General features: G+C 36.6%; 1 protein-coding gene across 1 annotated transcript in view; it reads left to right on the top strand.

Moving 5' to 3' along the window:
• The window catches only part of FAM83B (family with sequence similarity 83 member B), a 45,743-nt gene extending 31,045 nt beyond the window's left edge, over positions 1–14,698 (top strand). Inside the window, exons 2-4 of the mRNA XM_009487207.2 lie at positions 1,702–1,866; positions 10,074–10,198; positions 12,340–14,698. Of these exons, the coding sequence (XP_009485482.2) occupies positions 1,702–1,866; positions 10,074–10,198; positions 12,340–14,698 (2,649 nt within the window). The remainder of the gene's footprint in view (positions 1–1,701; positions 1,867–10,073; positions 10,199–12,339) is intronic.
• The last annotated feature ends 332 nt before the right edge of the window (positions 14,699–15,030 follow it).

Here is a 15,030-nt window from a genome sequence, read left to right as displayed (position 1 = left end):
TTTAGGTTGGAAAAGACCTTTAAGATCATCCAGTCCAACCATTAACCCACACTACCAAGTCGACTCTAAGCCAGTTAAGGGTAGACTAGACTAAACCATGTCCCAAAGTGCCACATCTACCCGTTTTTTAAACACTTCCAGGGATGGTGACTCCACCACCTCTCTGGGCAGCCTGTTCCAATGCTTGACCACCCTTTCCGTAAAGAAATTTTTCCTAATTTCCAACCTAAACCTCCCCTGGCGCAGCTTAAGCCCATTTCCTCTCGTTCTATCGCTAACTACGTGGGAGAAGAGACAAACATCCACCTCACTACAACCTCCTTTCAGGTAGTTGTAGAGAGCAATAAGGTCTGTAAGTGAAACAAGACATATGAATAAATAGGGTTGCCATGTTCAGTTAACATTTTGTATCTCAGAAACAAGATCAAGCAGAAGGTGCAGTCTGAAAGTGATGAGGTCCGTAGAGTCAAGATAAACTTCTGTGGTTTTCAGCCTTTCCTTTCAAATTTAGGTAAAGAAATATAATTTGTACTGTTAAAAATCACATTTAGGTTAAGTACCTATTTGGCATAAGTGAGTCTTTTAGTTCTAAGTGGGTAGGATTCAAAAAGTAATTCAGATGACTGACTGGAGACATAACTTTTACCTGAGTGTGTGCAACAGCATTTACCAAATTTTGTGAGTGAGCTAAATGTTTCAGTTCCCAAGTAAGATGAGTGATTGTAACTTAACAATTACACCATTAAAGTTGAGGTACAGATAGTTTAAAGATTAGTGAAAATGGTAAAGCATGCTCACTATCAAGCCTGCTCTGATACCTGTGAGAGGCTTTATTTGATTTGAATTTGCACCTGAGACATCTCATTGGAACTTTTTATGAAGACTGTAGTGGATAAGAATAGTATCTTTAAAAGTTACACAGATAACTCTTCTCCCTCTGTTATTTCCTCTAACACTTCAATACTAGTTCTTCCCAAATTGCTAATGATATGTCAATAGTATATCATCTCCAAAATACCATTAGTGGGACATTGCTTTTCCCAATCAGAAATACTTACTTTATCCCCATAGGTTGAAGGACATCAGTAGCTGGTGTTCAGCACTCTAATCTTCTTGAATCAAGCTCTCACCAGCTGAAGAAGTTTCATCCCAGTAAGAGTGCTGAATCAGTATGGTTCCTGAAGTCCTCAACTCCTCCAGCTCTTCAACATCTGCTTATTGATTCCTTCAAGCTCTTGAACTATTAGCTTTAGAGAAGATGATAAAAGATGAAGCAGCCCCTTGTACAGAAATTTTATCTGAAATTTTTTTTATGCACACTGCAGTTATATTTTGATGGCCTAATTTTTCCCACCATATTTATATTGCTGTTTCCTCTTCCTCTCTCTTCCACTGGTTTTCCTTTTCCTCGTATAAACCAATCACTACACACACCCACAACACAGCTTTTTGCCAGACTTGTGACAAGTACTTGTGGTACTTGTGACAAATGTCACACAAGCAATCACCTGACTTCTCAAAAAGAAGATCCAGCGGTCTTGAAAAGCCTTCCAGGTTAAGTGGTACCATGTGGAAAATATTAGAACTTTTTGATGTGTAAAAAATATTACTATGTTAGCTGCCCAGTGTAAGCTTCAGTGAAGAGTTTTGTATATATGTTTAATACAAGACAACAATTTGTGTCTTTTCTGTTTTATTCAGGTCATTGCCATCGTTATGGATATGTTTACAGATGTGGATATCTTTAGAGAAATTGTGGAGGCATCTGCTAGAGGAATTGCAGTGTATCTCCTGCTTGATGAGTCAAACTTCAGTCACTTTCTGAAAATGACGGAGAAACAAGGCTGTCAAGTTCAGAGGCTCAGGGTAAGGCTTCCTGTGTTCCTGTGCATGAACATTCACTACTCATTCCTCCACAACCTACTGAAAAGGGACTATTATTCAAAAAGTGATTATCAAATACTGCTTTTTCAGATTAACTACGAGGTATAAGTAGGTAAGCTCCCAGCAGAATCTTCTCTACAAATGTTTTTCTCTTTAGCAAGTTTGTTATCTTTTTCATTTGTCAAAACAAGAGTATTTTATAGAATGACATAATTTTCATACATTATTTATAAAATAATTTTCCATTATTATGTATTTAGCAATACTACATGTTTGAAAAACTTAACTTCTTTTTGCTTTCTCTTAAAGTAACCTGCAAATAGAGTCATAAAGCTTATGTAAATTAATAAATTGCATCCTTCATTTTATGATCTTTTTCTTTAAAGTTATTATCTATTAAAATACTTTTAAAGGCGCAAGTTTCTTTTTTATTACTGTTTTCCTGAAAGCTATATTAGCACGTCTGTCTGCATCATGTCTTAAGAGACTGTTACTTTTGTACATGAAATATGTAATTTTATCCTCTAAGAAAGGTAACAAGGCGACTAACATTTACATTTTTCACAAGATGTCTTGTGCCACCCTAATATTTAACAGGGATTAGAATACAAGCCATGAGCTGCACTGACCTGACATAAATATTTCATAAATACTTCTAGATTTACTGTACTGTAGATAGCACTGAAGAAGTTCCGAGGATGTTGCCAGAGTTTATTTGCAAAGCTCTGAGCACTGCCTTGGCTGAACTTCCATATAATTCCATTTGCAAATCCTTATTTCTGTAACTAGTTAGGCTACATTTGCTCCTGGCAAAAATATCATGAAAGCTCTTCTTAGCAGCATGCATTTTAAGAACCCAGTCTGAAAATCAGATAGAGGCGTGGTGTATTTGTGAGGATGAAGAAGGCTTTTTGTTAGAATTTTGGAGCAAACTTGTATTTTATAACAGTTTTTGCACTGGAGTGTTGACTTACGTCCTTAAAAGTATTCCCACACGACTCTCCATGCTTGTTTCTTGTGTATGAGTGTGTGGGATTGCCCTCTGGTGGCATAATACACAGAGCTATGGGAACTTTTGGAAAGAAAACATTAAAAATATGTTGTGGGTCTGTAAACACTGGTGGTGATTGCCCTCATGAAGTCAGTATTTGGCAACATTCCCATACTCTGGAACTTGAGCTGCCACTATTTGCTGATTACTTGGGTAAACTATGCTGTAGAGGTTGCCAAAAATGGTGTATGACTTTTTATGGCATGAGTTTTATCCTCCCAAAATAAATTAGGATCGTGCATTTCAAATGATATCTCAAAAAATGCCAGAGTATGCCTTTTCAAATTAATTCTGTGCAATGTGTATCTACAGCTGTTTTGAAATCTTAACTTCTTTTGGGTGGGTTTGAGGTTGTCTTTTTAATATGATTTTATAGACCTGCAGGAATTTATACTGTAGTTGAAAGAATTAATGTACATACATTAGAGTGGATTTTGTATGGATTAGTGTGGATTGGAGAGGTTTGGACTTGGCCTCTTCGGTGACATTATGTATTATATATTTCTGTTTCGTAATGATGGAAGAAATAAAATATATCTTTACTCTGCAAGGTTTACTTAGAATCCTTCAAGGTTTATCAGAAAATTAGAAATATATGCCATAGAGAGTTGTGTGCTGGGTTTCCAGTTTAGCTTGTAATAAAATTGTTCAAATTAATGGCCTTCTCATCCAAGTGCTACTCCCAGTGACTGTTGCTCTGGGAATAGAAGCTTACTACTCCCACAGTAATTCTCCTGTGCCTTTCTTGAGGATGAAGAGAAACTGCTGGTGACTATGAAAGAACAGTCAGTACTTTGCAGAAGTTTTCTCCCTTTCTCTTTTTCCCATCACCTCAAAGTTCACAAAAAACAAACCATCTTTAACTTTTTGTGCTCTTGGCTTTTGGTCCTCCCCTTCTGTTCAGTGAAAGCAGGAAGAGGACACAGATGTATGGATCTGTTTCTTTTCCCCAGGATGTAGCACCAGCAGCACTGGTCTTGTTATTCTCATATGATTTGGTTCAGTCTTGCAGGAGTATGGCAGACGAGGATGATGAGATTCTGTAAAACTTTTCTGACTCAATGCCTTCTCTGGTTCTTTTTCTCTTCCTTTGGATCCTTTGGATCAGTAAAAAATGAGATGCAGTGATGATTGAGACCATATTTTTTAATTGAGATTTATAATTCAGTAATCTGTATGGAATAAAAGAGGATTTTAGTCATAAATCTACATTAAATGTCTGTGCAGACAGTTTTTCTCGTCTGTAGTCTGACTGCGTATCAGGACATGTTTCCCTCTTTATTGAAAGATGTAACTGAAAAAATGGAGTGACTATATACTCTAATAATTATGTGGATTCTGTAAAGGAGAATATGAAATCAGAGATTTACTAAGAGCTTTTTCAGTCTTTCCTACAGCATTTCTTCTTGTGGGTTGGTTTTTACTTAATGTTCACCTTAACATCCCCAGTGGAACTCAACTCAAATAAACAATTCCTTTTTTATACTTTCCCATTTCTCTTTCCATACTTTCATTCATCTGTTTCCTGACTGTCCTGTATTTTTCCCCATTAATTAATGTGTTTCTCTTTTTTTTTGTGTCTCTATCCAAGCTTCTTTAGATTAACTTTTTCTCCAGTCTGACCTGTTGTTCACTCAGCAATTCCTTTGCATAGAAAGATGAAGAGTCGTTACAGATTCTGACTTTTTTCCGGTGATTTTTCAAAAGCTAATAGCTAGATTTTTTGAGAGGTACTTTCTTTCTGCTATGACACGTGCTGCAGCAAACTATGAAATAGATTTGTACTGTGTAATACAGCACCAAGACAACAATCCTTAGAACCACCAAAATGCTCAATGCAGTAACTTAATTTTGGATTGGAAACAATGAACCAGTGTAGGCAATGTTGTTTAATGCCTAAGAAGTCAATCAAGGTCCTTAGCTGATGCGAGATCTTTGTGTTTTGTGTGATATGAGGTGAGGCATGTGGAGAGGCTCCATGCTCTGCAGAAACCTATTTTTACTTCTCTGGCAATAATGAACAATCATGTTGCTACAGGAGGATATTGAAAGCAATCTGACAGGAGCTGTTTATAGCCTGATACTCCTCGCAGTATTTTTAATGAATTGCAGGAATGAGAAAATAGAACCACTAATGAATTGATTTTACTTTCCTTTTGTGAAGTCTACTCCCAGATATGCATGTTTAAATGCATAGTAGGAGCTGCTCCTGAGACCTGATTGCTGCCTGTTATTTCTCACCAGTGTTATCAAAATCATCAGAAGTTTTCCAGTACTTCCAAGTCTAAGTCAAACTTGGTTATTAAATAGACGGGCACAGCACAATGTTGTATCTGTGAGCAAACTTCTGTGCTAAGGGACTGCAGACTCCAGTGAAGTCATTGAGATTTTGTCTTCAGTGGTCATTGAATCGGATTCAAGGTCAGAATAGAAGCAAAGCTGAAAACTGCTTAGCATTTGTACACCAACTATTATCTCTTAGTAAGAAGAGAGGCCCGGGATAATAAATAAGACTGGTAATGATGAATAATATGACAAATGTAACTTTTTTTCCTTTAAAACTGTTAGGCTAAGTATTAGGTAGACATCCATTTTCTTCTTTGTGCATTTTCTTGACAGCAAGTACAGGGTGATTAATTGTGCACTGATAAAAACAGACTCTACGAATAAAAAGTGCTGAAATCAAGTGTTTGAGACCAGTATTTTCATTGTACTTATCTATCACATTGGAGGGTTTTTACTGATGAAAATAAATGTGTAATGTTGAATTATACTTCAAAATTTTAAATCATGCTTATGTGGCTCTTTCTGGGAAGATAGTGGTGCAGTCGTACATAAAAAGAGGTTAGAGCTTGTTTCCTGTTCATCATTTGGGTGTCATTTAACCGGATAGCCCTGATGGCCATCCTTAAACTGCAGCCACTGGATGTTTTAAATGTCCCTGAGTGTCCTACACCCTGCTCTTGCAGGAGGTAGAAGATCCTGTGTCTGGCTTCAAAAACCTCCTAAAACATCAAGTCCTTGATTAAATTATTCTTCCATATGCATCCACTAGCAGTCACTGACACAGGTTACAGGACCAGACAGACTTTCCATTTGACTCGCTATGGCTAATTTACATACTTTTGTGTGCCCCATCGGGCTAGCTGGCATCCTTCATGATGTGTGCTTTACGGTTTGCCCGTGATTTTCCTCTCAGGATTCATAAAGGAATTATTGCTTTACCCACGATGATGCATAACACTTCTGCAGTGATCAGTGACACACTGCTGTTAGCGCTGTTAGCAAGGGAGTCCTGTAGCCTGAGGGTGAAACCAAGTAGGCAGGTGAAGCCCAGCATTTCATACTAAATGGGGCTTGTAATTCAGTACATATATATTTACTGCTTCTAATCCTAAGTGGAACACATTGTTATTATGTATCCTCAAATATTGTCTGTATTTTGGGCAATTATTCAAAGTATGCATCTTTGGCATCTAAACAGAGTGTTTGAAGTAGGTGAAGAATGCCAGATGAACTTTGGAGGAAAAGGAAGTGTTATGGGAGAAAAAACGGGTAGATGTGGCACTTCGGGACATGGTTTAGTCTAGTCTACCCTTGATTGGCTTAGAGTAGACTTGGTAGTGTAGGTTAATGGTTGGACTGGATGATCTTAAAGGTCTTTTCCAACCTAAATGATTCTATGATTCTATGACCTACCAAGGCAGGGGAAGGGTTGGCACGATTAAGGAAGCAGGATAGAAAAGCTGCAGGAGGAATAATACTGAAGAGAAGAGAAAGGACAACAGAGGAAGCAGTGACTATGTTTTTTTTTTTTTAAAACAGCGTTTCAATGTAAATTTTATTCCTTTTTTAGATATGCCTACTTGAAGGTATATTTCAGCGTATGAGTACCTAAGGCAAAGCTTTTTTTAATATAGTATGGTAATCTGCAAGCCATTAGCCTTGCTTGTGCCTCCAGCATTCCAGATTCCCAAGTGATATCCTGTCCAATACCGATCAGGCCTTAACTCAATAAGATTTGATGTGTTCAACTGGCATGTCTTTAGGCCAGCATTACTTTTTATGGTTATTTGAAAAAGTATAAGCTGCCTCTCAAGTTGCATGTTTCAAATTATAATGACATAAATATAATTTAATATAGTTAAATATAAACCTGACATACAAATATAATTACATGGTATATAGAATTGGGTAAAACAGTCATTGAAGTAAATGCAAATTTCATGACTAATTCACAAAATTTTATAGTAAATAAGGGTTTACTATTGTGATGGTCTTTAGGATGGGTAAATTCCTGTATTTTATTTTTTTCTTTTTCAGGAATTACTTTTTCCACACTATTTCACTTTCAAATAAAAGCTTTTTATTTAATTACTTTTACTTAAAGCTTGAGTAGCTGCTGGAGAAAGAATAATTTTCTTCAGAGGGTTTGGCTTGTTCAAAGTTCAACAAAAACCACACTGGAAAAGCGGGAAAATTGACTTTCATTGACAAGAAGACTTTTAATCGGAGTGTAGAAAACTTGAAAGACACAATGCTAGATTATCAAAAGTGATAAGCAGGTAGAGATGCAAAATGATGTTAATGTCCCATTTAATAATGCAAGTTGGGTTGTTATTGATTCTTTTTCAGCTGTTTCTGAAAATAGACCTAAGCATCCACCTGTATTTTCACTTTTAAAATTTTTACCTTTTAAAATTTTACAGCACTTCTAGATAATACTTCTTTTATTTATCTGGTTAAGAGGCGAACATTATGTTTTATGTTTCTAGCACATTGCAAGACATTTAGGTCACAAACAACAGTAATTTTTAAATGCTGTCTTTCTACATTTTAACTGAGGTGCATTTTTGTTCAAACAATTGACAAAAATGCTAAGTAAAAACTCACCTAATAAATAAATAAAATTTAAAGAACTTCGATAGCTTGAGTTAAACCATAATTTGCCAACTCAGCAGCTTTTAAGTGTAACTCTTGCTTCTTTGATTTGATTTTTCTTTTGATAAAAGTTCTAAGATACCAACAGTGAAAAATATACTGATTTAGAAGACGTCATTTGGAAATGTGCTTTCATTTCATGGAGATTTTCTCCTAATTTTTTTAATTTTCTGTTTGTAAAGATAAAGTTCATTGGACTGTAGTAGACTCTATCATTAAAACTCTTACAACCTCTATTAGAACTTTGTATGTTTTAGGTAAATGTGTAAGTGCTCCCATAGACAATAAAGGTTTATGTAACTGTATTGCAAACTCAGTCATACTTTATAGACTGGAGTCTTAAATACTTTTGTAAGTTTAAACATCTCTACAGCTTCCTGAGGAGGAGAAGTGGGGAGGGAGGTGCTGAGCTCTTCTCCCTGGTATCCAGTGACAGGATGCATGGGAATGGTTCAAAGCTGCGCCAGGGGAGGTTTAGACTGGACATCAGGAAGCATTTCTTTACCAAGAGGGTGGTCACACACTGGAACAGGCTTCCTAGAGAGGTGTTTGATGCCCCAAGCCTGTCAGTGTTTAAGAGGCATTTGGACAATGCCCTTAATAACGTGCTTTAACTTTTCGTCAGCCCTGGTCAGCAGTTGGACTGGATGATCAATGTAGGTCCCTTCCAAATGAAATATTGTATTGTACTGTATTGCATTCTATTCTATTCTATTCTATTCTATTCTATTCTATTCTATTCTATTCTATTCTAATCTAATCTAATCTAATCTAATCTAATCTAATCTAATTTATTTTATCCCCCTGATTTTGCTCAATTTACTCTGTACACAAGCTTATCCATTTTGCTTCATGAACAGCCTTAATCCGTCTGTACCTGGCCTTCACAGAGCACATCTGCTGTGATTTTCAACCTGTCCTTGTAGCAGTCCTGTGCAGCAAGACATTCCTCTGTATTCACAAGTCTTATATTCCACTATTTCCATGTATATGGTCTATATAATAACCATATAGATTCTGTTTTCTTACTGCCAATGCTAAACTACGGATTTCACTCCCACTGGAATACTTGTAAATTACCACAAATTAGCATTGCTAGAACAAATATTGCATGGCCAGAAACTACAGTAAATATTCTGATCATTCACAGCTATGTTCCAAGCTATTTTTATGTCTTGTGAAGCATTTTGTATCTAACAGCCACATGAGGTAGATGCTGTAGGTTGGTTTGCATTGAATATAAATTTTATTTTTTCTATAAATAAGCACCTTTCTGTAACAGTTTCTGATAAATGCTCTCTTTTTTTTTCTATGCCTATGTAAGAAGTTTTAGAAAATTATTATTAGTACAGTCCAGAAGGTGTTGTAACACTTTTTAATTTTTTATTTCTAAGAGCTTAAAGAAACAAGTGACAGTAGAGAGGAAAGAAAAAAAAGACACTGTCTTAGCTGAATCAGTTTCATCCACAGTCTGGGAGAAAAATTGACCACATTTTTGAGATCCAACATGGAAAATTTCCCAAGTGCAATTTACTGAGTTTGCATGAGTAAAACATAAAGCTTCTTAATAGAATTCAAACTTAACTGCTGCGCAGTTTGTGCTACCTATGCATGTTGTGATAGCATCTCTGAATTTAGAAATGTGATTGATCCCATGGTGCAAAGCTGAGTGAGAAATCTTACTGGTGGTAAAACTGCAAGGGATTCTGGTGCCAGCTGGTATCATTCAATAGATCATCTCAGAGTGGGGTATCTGTCTTTGTAGCTACATCAGTCTTGTTCAATTAAAAGAAAAGTGATCCTGGCTGTTTAGAAGTTTTCTCTGATTAGCTGAGATGCTTGGAAATCTTCTAAATATTGTACATCAGATGATGAAAAGAATTTTTTTTTTTCAGTACAAAACCTCTCTGTCTTGTCAAAGACTTCTTGTTGTAGAACCTCATTTCTGGGAGTGGTGGCTGCGGAAAGGCAGAATTTCATTTTCTGTGGCCTAGGGAATCTCATCAGTCTTGAAGACAAAGCAATAACTTGCCATTTTGGGTCCCTAAGGGGCAAGTTTGATCAGAGTTTGCTTCCCTGCAGAGTTTATTAATATTTAATAATATCACTCTTGTACTGTACCTCTGACTTTTAAACCCCTGGATGCTAAATATGGAATATAGTATACCAACTGAAGTATTTCAATTGTCTTTTTCAGAACATGAGGGTGCGGACAGTAAAAGGACAAGATTACTATTCTAAAACAGGAGCAAAATTCCATGGAAAAATGGAACAAAAATTCATTCTTGTTGACTGTAAGAAAGTCATATATGGTTCTTACAGGTAAGATCAGTCACTGAGGTGTCCATAGAAAACCTGTCATCTCAGTACCTCTCCTATTGCAGGTTACTTTTTTTCTATTTCTGAAAATTCTTCTAGGGAACTCCATGGGCAAATTTGATTATCTTTTCTGTAATTTAACAAGTTATCATAGATACTTATTGCTAAATAGCCTACCACGGAGCCAAGTTTTCATCCTCTGTTAGTTTTTCACAAATAAGAAATAAAGGATATAGCTTTTGCTACAGCTGGAGACTTTCTAAAAAGAGAGAAAAATCCAGATTTGTCTTATATTGTCTGAATTATTCTTGTTTAACATTCACTCCAGAAAAGGCTGCCAAAATTATAAGCTCTCTTGGATACTTCCTCCTCGTAATAATCTTCTAAAGCTAACATTATAGACCTATTCTATGGCACTCTGTAGTGTATCATGGTCATATTCAGAATTGCCCAAGTTAAGTTGACATAGTCTCTCTTTATATTTGGCTAAGTTTCTTTATTCTACTTTCCATTTTATTTCCAGTGTCTGTGTGCAAAGCATAGGCTGGAAGAATTTATAGCTTTGCAGAGCTGGAAAAAAACTAAGTTAAAGCAGGGACAGTTTTATCTCACGCATTATTAAATATTTTCCTTCTTTTCATGCTACACTCCTCTCCTTTGGCCTACTGAATTAGTTTCTGCCAGCATTAGTGCCTGGGTGCCAGATCCACAGCCATTGACTTTCATAGATTTCCACCACTATTAGCTTTCGAAAATCTGGCTTTTTGTTTCCTCTGAGACTTGTCCAGCCCCAGATTCAGACTGATGTATATAAATGGTAGTGAGGTAAGTGAAAAGTTCATAAATGAGCCAGTGTAAGACAGTCCAGGGAGAGTCTGTCTGCTGTGACACGTACACACAGTGTTAGTGTCTGTGAGAATGTGACAGTTTTTCTCATTTCATTTTGAAAAATAACACTGCTTTAAGACCTAGCATCACAGGGGCTGGAATCATCAATTTCTGTAGAAATTAAGCTTGCTTTGTGTAAGAATCTAGTGATTTATAAAAGGAAAGATTAGTCTTTCTGAATTCTTGTTCTCTGAACTCAATTTAAAGTTTAGCTTTTTTCCAAATATTACAAAATATATTATTCCTAATTGTGAAAATTAATAGAAAAAACTTATGCAGCATGATTTTATTTAATCTCAGCACACTATTATTTCCTGAAAAATACAAAACTAACAAAACAAGTAAAACGAAATCAGCAAGCTATTTACGTGAATACAACAAACCTATTTCTAACATCCAGAAGACAAATGCAAATAAAACAAGTTCATTGATTTAATTTAATTTTTTCACTTTTTTTCCATGAAAATAGGATTGCAAACCAGATTTTTTCTTCGTTGTAATCTACAAATTGCATGCTTTCGACACCATGATATTAGGCTTGTTGAAACATCCTTAATGTACATGTTAATGTATTTTATCTCATGTTGTGGCTGTAAAGTAGCTATAGCTCCTTAGTTTTGAGAATGTGTTCAGCCTTTCTAAGTACAATAGAAAAGAGGAAAATTTCCTTAATCAGTATATCATCATTGCAATTAAAAGAAATGTTCATATCCATCTGGTGTGCATAGTAGAAAAGTAAACTTTTTAACAACTCTGAGGTGCATCTTTTTGAAAATGTGTTTAGAGTGAAGTACATTCAGAACCGTTGAAGCAGTTCTGCATATTATTTCAAATGTATTTTTTTCACGACATAACCGCACATTAACATTCTCTGACGCAGGAGTAAATACAGTGGGTCTAGTCAATTCCGGCTGTCTTTGTAGAGGTAATTTTCCTCCATTAGGTATTTGTACTCCACTGTTCTGCATTTGTGAATACTTTTTTGCAATATCCACTTTTTATAAGAGCAATTAAGTAGTTATAGACTCATTCCTGCTCCCACTGAAAGCAGTGGAAAGTCTCCAGCTGAGTTCGACTGGTATTAGATTAGACCTTCCAAATCCAAACTCCATGAATCATGCCCCCAAATTATTTATTTATTTAGAAAGTATTTGTGCAAAACCCAGGTTTGTGTGAAAGCTTTCATATCAAGAAGGACCAGTGTAATACTTCAGTTCAAAAGAACTGTTTCTAATGGTCATTTGTTCTTTTTTCAGCTTTATGTGGTCATTTGAAAAAACCAACCTTAGTATGGTTCAAGTTATCACAGGACAGCTGGTTGAATCTTTTGATGAAGAGTTCAGGACACTGTATGCCCGTTCTTCTGTTCCTAGTTCATTTGCCCCAGAATTAGTGCGGGTAAACAGTCGCAGGACACTCTGGGATAATGATACATACCAGCAGTCTGTGTGTTCCTTGGCTTCCGTTTCTAGCCAAAGAAACCTTTTTGGTAGGCAAGACAATGTTCATAAGATAGATCCTGTTTGTTGGAAAACTCGTGGAAGATATGCTGTAAATGAAATAGATAAATATGGCTTGAGAAATCAAACCTATAATAAACAACCATTTCATCCAGGTTTTAATATGCAAAATCCAATACAGCAGTATCAACCTAGTGAAAAAAATGAGCACTGGAAGAGACATAGTTATGCTGGGGAGAAGCCAGAAAGGACACCTTACCTATTGCTCAACAGAGCTATTAATAGAGCCAACAATCCATCAAATACTTGGAAAATGCCATCTGATAGCCTTAGTATTGTTTCTTCATTACGAGGAGGGTATGCAAATAACTACAATACACCCCAGCAAAGTTTTGCCGATCAGTTTTCACGACCAAAGGTAAATCTTGCAGAAAGAAATTCAATTGTACGGAGGTCTTTTAATGGGACAGATAATCATATCCGCCATCTGCAGCAAAGGATGCCAACCCTCGAACACACAACGAAATCATTTCTACGTAACTGGCGAATTAAGTCATATTTGAATGATCAGTCAGATTATCCAGTAGAGTCTAATGGGTCAGCCTTGGGTGACAGATATGATAGCTATGACACAGCTGAAAATATTAAAGCTCATGCGCTATATTCTCATTCTCGCTTACGATCATCATTGGTGTTTCAGCCAACTTTACCTGAACAGCAGGAAGTAAGCAGCTGTGCAAGTTCTTCAAATTCAACTATAATTGGGTCAGAGGGAAGTGCAACACCTAAAGGGACATCTAATCATGCTCCAAGTGTGGAAAATGGAACAGAAAATACTTTAGAAGAGCGTAGCACAAACGTCCCACTTAAATCAGATGCACGAAAAAACCACAGAATTCATACTGCGGACAACACAAAACCTGGTGTAAATTCAAATGCAACGGGCGACTCATCTCTCTACTTGTACACAACATTGTGTGCAGACAAACATACAGAAAATCTGAAAAACCTTCAAAATGAAAATATGCTAAAAAGGAGAAGTTTTCCCATGTTTAATTCAAAATCCATATTAGACCCTGGTGCCAACAAAAATGCATCCAGTTATGTTTACAGCACATTGACTAGGCACAGACTTAAGCAGCCAGTTAGTCCAAAACTTCCAGAAGACACGCTGAAGAGCTCTAAAAGTTTGCACAGTGTGACCAACCACCTGCCACAGGAGGAAAAGAACCTCAAAGGAGAGCTAAAGAGCCCGACTGCTAGCAAGGCGATCTCTATGGCTGCTCTCACTGAAGCTAGCAAAGAGGAGTCTTGTAAGGATTGCACATCAAAGAAAGAAAGTAAGAATTCCCCAAGTTTTCTAAAGAAAGGATCCCAGAAATTGCGGTCACTTCTTAATCTCACACCAGACAAAAAGGAGAACTTGTCAAAAAACAAAGGTCCTGCCTTTTACAGAATGTGTAGTAGTTCTGACACATTGGTTTCTGAAGAAGAGAATCAAAAACCAAAGATTTCTGAGAATAAAACAGATTCTTCCCCAAGGAGAAAGAGAAACACATCATCAAATTCTCAAGGAAGCTTGAACAGAAGTAAAGAAGATGTCACCGGGAGCCCAAGAAAGTCTCCAAAGTCTCCGAAGTCACCAAAACCTCAAAAACCTCCATCTGATGAAAGCAATAAAAAGTGTCCCCTCTTATGCTCCCTTGAAAGTAAGTTCATAGAAACTGCAGGAGATGCATCTACCCCAAGATTTAATACAGAACAGATTCAGTATCAAGATGTAAAGGAAGTCACTACAAATACCACTCCCGAAAGTGCCCCTGTTTCTGCTCTTCAAAGAGCAAGTTCAATGACACCACAGCTGGCAAGTTCAAAACACCAAGAGGAGCTAAGATCTCGTTTGAGTGAAAGGCGTGTTTATAGCCGCTTTGAGCCATTCTGCAAGATGGAAAATGCTAGCCAACATGCAGGAAATGCACCCAACAGCAGTTCACATCTCACAGATATCAAAAGCAAGACCTTAGGGAATAATTACGGCAGGAGTAATCACATGGTCAGCTACAACTCAACTGCTTACCATCCATTGCAGCCTAATGATAACAAGCTGAGAGGATTTATGCAAAAGTTTGGGAGCTTCCTACACAAAAACAAGTAAAACTTTTGTTGATTATGTTGAAATACAGCAAGAGTAACAAAGCTGGACATAATCTCAACTGGACAAGACTTGACAGGCAACTTTTGTAGAGATTACTTGGGTTTCTTCTTGGGTCTAGGACATTGGAATGAATGTACATATTTTTACGTAATAATCCTAGAATTGTTAGACTTAAGTCTTTGCAGAAATTCTGTGTCCAGAAGACGTCTCAAGGGTTGTTGATAATGTTTATATTGTAAGATTGATTTTATACATTTTCCTTGTGAAGAAAGTACGTACTAGCATATTGTAAGATTAAGTGTGGGGGAAAAAAGATGGAGGATGTTTTTAAA

The sequence above is a fragment of the Pelecanus crispus genome, chromosome 3, assembly GCF_030463565.1.
Source record: "Pelecanus crispus isolate bPelCri1 chromosome 3, bPelCri1.pri, whole genome shotgun sequence".
Lineage (NCBI taxonomy): Eukaryota > Metazoa > Chordata > Aves > Pelecaniformes > Pelecanidae > Pelecanus > Pelecanus crispus.
The sequence above is the reverse complement of the archived record's forward strand: the minus strand, read 5'-3'. Positions and strand labels throughout refer to the sequence as shown.